General features: G+C 31.3%; 2 protein-coding genes across 5 annotated transcripts; one reads left to right on the top strand and one right to left on the bottom strand.

The window, feature by feature from the left end:
• Positions 1-4: 4 nt before the first annotated feature.
• LOC115886743 (sugar transporter SWEET1) lies at positions 5-1,234 on the top strand. The gene is made up of 4 exons (XM_030906016.1): positions 5-170; positions 241-442; positions 557-835; positions 894-1,234. The coding sequence occupies exons 1-4, from the start codon at positions 103-105 to the stop codon at positions 996-998; spliced, it is 654 nt and encodes a 217-aa protein (XP_030761876.1). The 5' UTR covers positions 5-102; the 3' UTR covers positions 999-1,234.
• Positions 1,235-2,757: 1,523 nt separating this feature from the next.
• LOC115886748 (importin subunit alpha-7) lies at positions 2,758-9,519 on the bottom strand. Of its 4 annotated transcripts, none has more exons than XM_030906022.1 (10): positions 9,084-9,252; positions 8,843-9,019; positions 8,488-8,706; positions 8,297-8,422; positions 7,241-7,335; positions 6,972-7,188; positions 5,513-5,764; positions 5,208-5,335; positions 4,971-5,146; positions 2,758-4,499 (listed from the first exon to the last, which is right to left on the bottom strand). In XM_030906022.1, exons 1-10 carry the CDS (start codon positions 9,171-9,173, stop codon positions 4,309-4,311), a joined length of 1,671 nt encoding a protein of 556 aa, XP_030761882.1. In that variant the 5' UTR covers positions 9,174-9,252; the 3' UTR covers positions 2,758-4,308. The 4 variants fall into 4 exon arrangements, with proteins under 4 accessions (XP_030761882.1, XP_030761884.1, XP_030761886.1 ...); XM_030906024.1 differs by lacking the exon at positions 9,084-9,252 and adding an exon at positions 9,432-9,519 and having other exon boundaries at positions 4,308-4,499; XM_030906026.1 differs by lacking the exon at positions 9,084-9,252 and adding an exon at positions 9,392-9,488 and having other exon boundaries at positions 4,308-4,499.
• Positions 9,520-9,539: the final 20 nt, after the last annotated feature.

Raw genomic sequence — 9,539 nt, 5'->3', positions numbered from 1 at the left:
CGCAGATAAATGTTATTTTGAAGTTCAATATGAGTTATCAGATAAATTTTATCTAAAAATGTTTTAAATTTTAAAGGTATCCATACCTGAAAAAGCCTAAAAATGCTTTTAAAAAATATTTTGGCCACATCAGCTTCTATCAGTACCATTTTACAATTTTCAACGGGTTTGTAAGTATTCTTATTTTAAGATCTTAGAGGATTTTGTATATTAATTTTAAAATATTGTAATGTTTTTTAGGGTAACTGCTAGGAAAATTGCTAAAAATAAAAGTACAGGAGATATTTCATCTTTTCCATTTATAAGTGGTTTGCTCTCAACATCCTTATGGTTAAAATATGGATTTTTAATTGAAGATAATTCACTAGTTTTAGTGAACACTATTGGGGCATCTATGTTTTTCTTTTGCGTTGCTGTCTTTTTCATTTACAGTATTAAAAAGGTATATTTAAACCAAAGGCGTCTAAATATTTAAACCCATAATATCTAATCAATTTTTTTGAGGGTCAGATAACAGTATTTTATACATATTTTTAACAAATTGAATATTTTTTAGGCCAGTATTGCCAGACAATTTTTATTATGCTTAATGATCTTGATAATAGTCCTAATGAGAATACACCGTATTGATAATCTTGAAGAGAGCAGAAAATCATTAGGTCTAATAAGTAGTGGAGTTACCATTTTATTTTTTGCATCGCCATTCACATCACTTTTTCACGTAATTAAAGTGAAAAGTACTGAAAGTCTACCCTTTTACTTAATTGCTTCTACATTTGTGGTGAGTCTACAATGGCTAGTTTATGGTGTTATTCTGGAAGACTCATTTATTCAGGTATATACCCATATTTAATACGTGTAAATTTATTATTGTTAATTTCTGTTTGTTACAGATTCCTAATTTTATTGGAAGTTTATTGTCTCTAATTCAATTGAGTTTATTTGTGATATATCCTAGTAAAACTCCTAGTAAGAGTTACCCCAGTAACATAATATAAGTTTTATTTTTTGATGTGGATTGAGTAACAAGTATATTTTGCATACAAACCAGTTAAATTTTTGAAATATTTAAAGACTGAATGGTATTTTTAAAGTAACCATTGTATGTGTCAATTCTGTGTTAACTAAAGTATATAATATCAGATTGTTGTATGGATATATGTGATTAATTTTAGTATTATTTTTTAAAAACCAAAAATAATATATTTATTTATATTTCTTTAAATAAAATTCATAAAATATAAAGTCTGTTGCCCGCTATTAATTCCTAAAATAACTATTGATATCTGAATTAGATGAGGACATATACAAAGTATTCCAAAAATGCACAGCAAAAGGAGGATTAACCCAAACCTGTAGACTTTGTGCATTTCAGTTGATTTCAAAATTCCGACCGCAGCGCTCGATATAGCAGAAATTAGAAGTGCCCGACTTTATTTCACTCAGTCCCGTTACCGTTCATGTCTATTTCATTGAAATAATATTGAAATCGTGGTTTATCATAATATTTAAGTATTTTAGTTTTTACTAGTGCAGTTATTGAAACTATAATCTTCTCAGGGACGAGATTTGTGTGATGTAACGCTATCTCGGATAGTAAAAAATAATTAAAAAATAACCCCAACTGGACGTTCTGTTGTGACAATTTCAAATGTTAATAAACTTGGCAAAAAAATGTTAACACGTAAAGGAGGGCGTAAATATGTGATTGTTGGATGCAGTAACATTCAATAACTCAACTTTTCCGGATATTCAATTCTCCTGAAACAACATTTTATAGCTTCATAGTTCCTCAAACCGATTTGATCAAGAGCAAAAATGGATTCAAGCAGTTCGATGAAACAAGTGAGTAAACAAAGTGCCCATTACATAATCAAAAAATTAAAGAAGCATATGAGATGTTAAAATATAATTTGCAATATTAATGGTATACTTTTTTTAGTCAACTAGTGTGTTTAATTTTTAATGAACATCTAAAATTATAAAAATGTACCTTTAAAAAATTACGTTATAGCCGAAAACGCCCGTAAATCGAATGATCTATGATTGAAAAAAAATAGCGTCCAGTTGGCTTGGAAATGACGATCGATGACATTCCCCATATAATTTTACATATAAAATGACAGCGATCTTCATTTCATAGCCATCGCTGACGCCGTTTTTTTTTAATCATACGTTACTTGCTATTCCTAACACTTTCGCTATTTAAACCCGTGTATGTGTCCGCTGTTTACGGTAGTTTCTGATGGTGGCAGCACCGACGGAGAATGCACCAATAAATAAAAAATAAACAGTTTTAAAGCTATTTTTCATTTTATATTACAAACTATCAACTATATTATACAAACTGTTGCATTAAATTTTACACATGTATTTATTTACAACAAAAAATAAAACAGGAAATAAGAAAATTTATCATAGAGAAGAGAGAAAATTCTATCAACATAATTAAATAAATTCTATTAACAACTATTTCGACTTATGAAAAAATAGGAACAAAATCAAGCAAATTAGAACATACGTAGGTATTCTCCTTTTTTTTCAAGTATGTAACTATTTAAAATATTGAGTTTCTTAACTATACAAACTGAAAATAACACACATGTATAAAATTCTATCTTTAACGTTGAAACCATGCATTGATTTATAATAATAAGACATCCATTTTTGTTTGTAAATAAAAGAAACCGATAAATTCATTTCTGGGATATTGCCGCATTATATCTACGCAATAAAAATAATTTTCTAAAAATTTAACAATCTTTTCAATCTCTACAGGAACTGTCTCTGATTTTTCTCCCATTTTCTAATAAAGATACAGCAATATTTGTAACAGGATCATTATTTTTATTTGTTTATCTTTTAATACATCAGTTGATAAAAATTCGATATTTGGCGAATGGAAAAAAATCGATACTCTTGATCATCCCTACTTGTAACCATATTTTCACGATATTTGGCTGCTTTAACGCCTAAAATTCTTTAAGGAAATATGACAGGGGAAATATTTTTTCTGTTAACCTAAATGATTGAATTTTTTGCTCTACGAATATTTTACTACAAGTTACTAGTATACAAGTCTACAAATTAACGTCTTAGTGGACTTTAAAAAAATAAAAGGATGTCAGTTACATCCCCCTGCACCACAGCGTCATCAATTATTAGTATTATCATGGTTTTTTCTATACAAACAAGTGGATATATGTAATCCCTAAAATTTTTATAGTTTCGCTCATGTTCAAAATAGTGATTAAAATTGAGAATTGTTAAAATATTTTAGATAAAAAAGTATCGATAGTTGGCATCGTCCCTTTTCTAAAAATCGATTATTAAAAATATCGATACTTATGACCATCCCTACATTGAACCGCCATCGTTAAAAGAACCATCGATAAAAACTAAGGAATACATTGTAGATGAAAGCTAAGTCTTGCCGCTATTTTGAAATACCATTTTTGTCACTTTTAATCAAATTTTATGTTGACATATTTAAATTTTCGCGAGTTTGATGTGCTTTTCAATGTTTATCTTATGTTGTTTGGTTTTATGCGAAGTATTTCTGGAAAGACATCATGTCAGACTTTGAATTGGGATTTGCTTAAATTTTGAGTAACTTTTCTGGGTTTTCTTTCTTGTAAACTTAATCTACTTCCTAGGTTGCCATATTATCAAGAAATTATGATTTTTAACTAAAAAAAAAAAAGATTGAAATTTTTTTTTCGCGAATAAAACCCTCATAATCGTGTTTCTGGGGTCGAAATATACTACCCCTAAAAATATTTACACTTATTTAAGACTCACCGTGTATATTTGAATTTAACAAAACAAGAATATTAGTTAGTGAATCTTATTTTATTACATGTAAAAAAGGTAATCTCAATAGTTTTGTCGATATACTCCTTCCTTAGTTTTGTGAATTCAACTGCCACGATAATAAAAAATACATTATGGATAATTATAAGAAAAAATATCGATACTTTTGACCATTCCTACCAAAAAATCGACACGTTAAGGCAAACTATTTGCTGATAATTATTTATTAGAAAATGACGACAAACCAGAACTGAATCTTCCTTTTCTTTCAAAACAGTTTGAAAATAGAAAATTAGTGTTTTTCGATTCGGCTGTCCACCGAAATATAGAGAAAATAATAGTAATATGTGTAATTTGTTGTTTTGACTCGATTTTCACAACTACCGCGAGATGGCGTAACTTGTATACGTCTCAATCGATACGCTGACAGACGCATTGGTGTGTGTAATAATTTAAAATGGGTTTTAACAATTATTAATTGGTTTTTGTAGTTGTCTAGAATTGAAAACCGCCCATCGGCACCGATTGGTCCGAGCTGAACTGGTACTGGTCGTGGTTCGCGTCGATCGCGGGCGCTATGTTAGTATCTTCCTCTTCCGTGCCGAAATAATGTTCGATAATGTCGAAAGCTTTTTGGTAGATCTCGATATTTTCGTGCGATTGGAGGAATTCGATTTTGTCCAGACCTGCAACAATGAAAACATATACAATTAGAGATAATAATAATAGTAATAATATAGTTTATTGTCTAAAGTAGTGATAAAAAAGTAAAAAGTAATCGTAATCGTTGTCTAGTGATTTGTAATTTTAATAATATCTCAATTTTTTCAAATAGAACGAAGGTGACTCATAAAATTATTTTAAAAAAGCATTTTTTAAGCGAAAATGTCAAAAGTTGAGATATGATATGTTACTCTATTCAGAATATACTTTTCTATCAAATAAAGGAAAAAACACCCAGGATACCAAGTAAATTTCCGGTGAAACAGGAAGTGACCGAAAATAGTTGAATACGTCAATCAATCCTGATTTATATCACATACTAACATACCAAATCTCGTTTTTGTCCGAAAAAATAAAAAATTATAGGGGTGAGCCGTTTTTGAAAAACGCCCGGTATCTGTCTGGGCCACAGATGAATTAAACTCAAATCTTACCATAGCACTCCTCGATCAGCACGGCGTAAGGATTGTTTCCACTATGAGCCCTGGATTCCTGTTCGCCAAGCCTGAGAATATTCTCCAAACCGTTCAAGGCCACCTGGACTATCTTAGCGTCCATTACTGTCAATAGATTGCACATGGGCCCTATACATCCCTGATTCACTAAATATCTGCAACAAATTAACAAGAAATAATTTAATTTTCTTTATTCCATTTTTTTAAGAAACGAACCTTATTTGGTCTGGTGTGCCGCCGCTGGTAGCGTTAGTAATAGCCCAGGCTGCCTCTTTTCTGGTTTTGAATTCGGCATTGCACAGGACTTCTATTAAAACGGGGAATATATTGTGATCGATGACAGCCTGCGTTTAAAAGAAAAAAAAACATTAAAAACTTCTGTAAACATTAAGACTGGATGCACACAGAAAGAGTTTTGCACTGGCCAGCCTTATTCTCCGCTTTTTGTGAAAGACACCAGTAGTACACTAGTAGACACCAAGAGTACCCAGTCTCGCTCATCACTAAATGTCTGTCCTTACCTGAATTTGTGACCTATTTCCGGCAGTTATGTTACTAATAGTCCAGCAGGCTTCCTTTCTCACACTTTCCTTGGTGGATGACAGTAAGTGCAGCAAGCAGGGCAGAGCCGCACAATTCAGGATAACCTGAGTCTGTACGTCGTCACCGGTGACGATATTTCCTACAGCTCTCAGTGCTGCTGAAACTACATTGGGCTGAGGTGCCATCAGATGTTCAACTAACCTTCTACACACGCCCGCATCTATAACTGCCTAAAATCAAAAATAATTTTAAAACAAATTAATTTATTTCCTTATATTCGGTCTTTTTGTTGACATTGCATATTTTTATTTAGTACAGAAATCAAAATTTATGCCAAAATAAATGAAATCATATGTTATATGGATAGGGAGAGAAACGGTATTTATTAATTATTTAATTATTTCATCAAAACGTAAAAAAAGACACTTGGATGCCCATTGCTGGTGAATATATCCCCTTTTAGTCCCTTGTAATCACGTTTATAATTTAATTTTAAATTGTATTTTTTTCTCATTTGTATTCATCAAATTTAGTTAAAAAGAAACTATTAAAAAAATATTTTCTTTAGTATATTTAGATAATTCAACAAAATGTATGCATTTTTTTCAGTGTGCATTTTTCAGTTTTGAGTTTTCAGTGAGCTTGCCAAAATATGCGACTTCAATATAAAGGAACAACCCTTAATACTGGTTTACACTGGTTATCCTCTACTAGAATAATGTAAATAGTTTGTGCTAGTGACAGCATATGTGAAATAGTACACTCTACACTCTACATGTCCACTAGACTAGTTTTAGCAGTGGAGAGTGTAGACTTCTTCTTGTGCTTGCCCATCTTTTTGTTATTGAAAGTAAATTATTCAAATTACTGGAAACGTGTTTACTGTTACTCTACCAAAATGGGCAAAATAAGACCATTTTAGAAAAAAAAGTATGCTACGTAACTCTACTACTATTAAAACCCATGTAAACAGGCCTTTACTGTCGCTTTTATATAGCTAAGGCAGTACACGACTATAGTATTATATATACAGATTGTTAACTGGATGGTTACTTATTGGGGACAGAATGGCAACACTGCTCACCCATCCAATTCCAAATGAGTACTGAGCTAAGCTGCTGACTCGGAGCGGGCCGAAGTTGCCATATTTCAACCATAAAGCTCTTACCGCGAGTAATAAACAAATTAACAACCTGTATATAGTAGGGTTCCCAACTTGAGCATCGGCGATTCCGGGACAATTATTTTTAAGTTTTTAAATAATTAAAACAAAACATTAAATATTAGACATTCAAATATATTATATGTAAATGTGATTTTTTTGGTCCCGGCCAAGGCAAAATTTTCGCCGGGACAAACTTTCTGATTCCTGGTTAATCCCGGTCAAACCGGGACGGTTGGGAACCCTAGTATATAGTGTTGTATAATATTTCATACCTGTATTTTTTCATTTGGTCCATCTGATAAGTAACTTAATGCCCAACAGGCATCGGAAAGCACGTCCGGATCAGTGTGAAACAGTAACCGGGATAAAACAGGAAGGCAAGGAGACACCTTGGAGAATTCCGGGGGAGGATTTTTGCCTCTGCACAGATTTGACAATGCCCAAACTGCGTTCCTCATCATCGTAATGCGAGAAGATTTAGCCAGTAACCTTAAAAAAATAAAAATGAATATCTTCTAAAATACAAACAAATAAAACTTACTGAAGTAAAGGAACTAGAATGCCCGAATCCAGAACATGGTCTCTACATTCCGCCGAGTCTCCTGCGATATTTCCAAGTGCCCAAACAGCTTGTTCCTTAAAAAATAAACATTAAACAATGTAGACAATACCGTCTGTTGCATCGCCGAGTTGAAAATAGGAAATCTCATGTAAATTTAAAAAAAATTATAAATATAAGTTAGCCATTTTATTTGACAGAAAAATGTATTTGAAAATGTTAAAAGAACTTGTTAAAATGGACCAAAATTCTTAATTTTCAATAACTTAATTGAGAAAATAATTGGGCCCTGATTGGAATCCCAAACATGCCTTCAAATTAAATTTTTTAAAGTCAAATTAATATTATTGTTGGCAAAAAAATATATGAATTATACAAATAATGAAGAAAACATTGTAGTTAAGTGGTATTATGGAGGAAATAGTCGACAGGCTGTAAAAGGTTTACTTTCTGTAAGCTTATACTGGTGCAAATCAACAATTAAAAATTTATATGAAGCAACAAAAACGGTTAATAAAAGACTGTAAATATAAAAAGAATGATATTGACTGAGATCATCGAAAAGTAATGAATGAAAATAAATATTCTGTCACAAGTGGAAGAAAAAATACTAAAAGTTTAAAATACCAACTGTTTAGTGTTTAATAAATTTTCTTTTTTGAAAAAGTGTATTTACTTATCTGTAAAATATATTTAATTTTTTAAAGATTTTATTATGTTTACAATGTACTCTTTGTAACTTTTCATGGAGAAGTTTGTCATATTGTTACATAATTTGTGATTGTTGTTTATTTGACCAAGACAAGATTATTTTAGGTTTTCGGTTAATTTAGTAGTTTTTAGTAGTTTAGTAGTATCTCTCATAACTCAAAAACGAATTTGTAGAAATTATTCAAAATGAACATTTTGCTTCATTTTAAGGAGTTCTTTAAAAAGTTTCAAATAAGTGTTTCTGACATTCATTTTTTAAATTTACATGGTATATCCTGTATCCTGTGTTCAGGTTGTAGAAATTCAGGTAAATGTTTAGAAACTAACCTGAACATCCTCATACTGACTGCCTAACAATGCAATAAAAATTGGAACCGCTCCTGCATCGATTACCATCCGAGTTTGCTGAGATGTCCCAGAAGCAATGTTAGTTAATGCCCATGCTGCTTCAAACTACAATATTTTAAAACATATCATAGTAAAATAATTACAAACTTTTTGGTTGAATATTTTATTACTTGTAGCGTGCAATTGGTAGTGTTTTGTAGAAACTCTACAAACCGAGGTACAATACCAGTTTGAATAACTTCATCGATAGGAGGATTAGGTTCACGACTCAATAATTTCCTAAACTTCTGTGTGGCAGCTAATTGTAATTCAGGATCTGAGCTATATAAATCCTGTACCATTTCTTGAGATATTGCCGGAACTACAGGAGAAGACATGTCTCCTTCAACCTACAATCAATATACAAGGTAAACCAAACAATATTTTCACTTCAATCTTTTTAATTCCCTTTTAGGAAACCCTTATCAGGAAATGTAATATGGGACTCTTTGGGACACGTACCAAAAAAATATACTTTTCTCTTACCTGCAACGGGTCATCTTCAGGTAGTACTTGATTAACATTAACATTTCGCCGTTTACTCAACTGCTGATCTCTTTTCTGCTTTCTGAGCTGTATACCCTCCTCTTCCCTACGTCTTCTTAGTTCAACACTATCCAAAGCAGTGTTCTTGTAGCGATGCTTATGTCCTGAGCCAGACATCTGTAAAATATATAACATCACAGCTTTAATTAGTCCATACAGAACAATTTAAAACACATATTGCCTTATCTGAAACGAATACTATCCAGTTTTGAGAAATGCAAATGTTAAAATTTGCAGGAAATGTACTAAATGAGAAGGTCAAATGATTCATTCGCAGTATCCTTAAATGCCTTAAAAAATTGTTATTTTTCAAATAAATTGTGAGATTTCATCTTTTACGTATCTTTTATGATAATTTTACAACGAAATAGATAGGAACTGCTGACGATCACTCACAAAAATGTGGACATACCATAGTTCAAGAACAAAGTTTGAATATGTGTAAAAAGTTTGTAGGCAAGTATGGCTCAAAATAATTAGAATTTATACCTTATTTTAATTATTGTGACTAATTACAAAGAATTATTACCTCGAAAAGAATTTTTTCCTGGAAAAAAATTCGTTTTAGAACCTACAATGTCAATTGTCATAAATTAAGTGACATTTGTCATTTGTCAATTTTTACAGGATACCAATT

Source organism: Sitophilus oryzae, unplaced genomic scaffold (assembly GCF_002938485.1).
Source record: "Sitophilus oryzae breed Bouriz unplaced genomic scaffold, Soryzae_2.0 scaffold_496_pilon_pilon, whole genome shotgun sequence".
Classification (NCBI taxonomy): Eukaryota; Metazoa; Arthropoda; class Insecta; order Coleoptera; family Curculionidae; genus Sitophilus; species Sitophilus oryzae.
The sequence above is the reverse complement of the archived record's forward strand: the minus strand, read 5'-3'. Positions and strand labels throughout refer to the sequence as shown.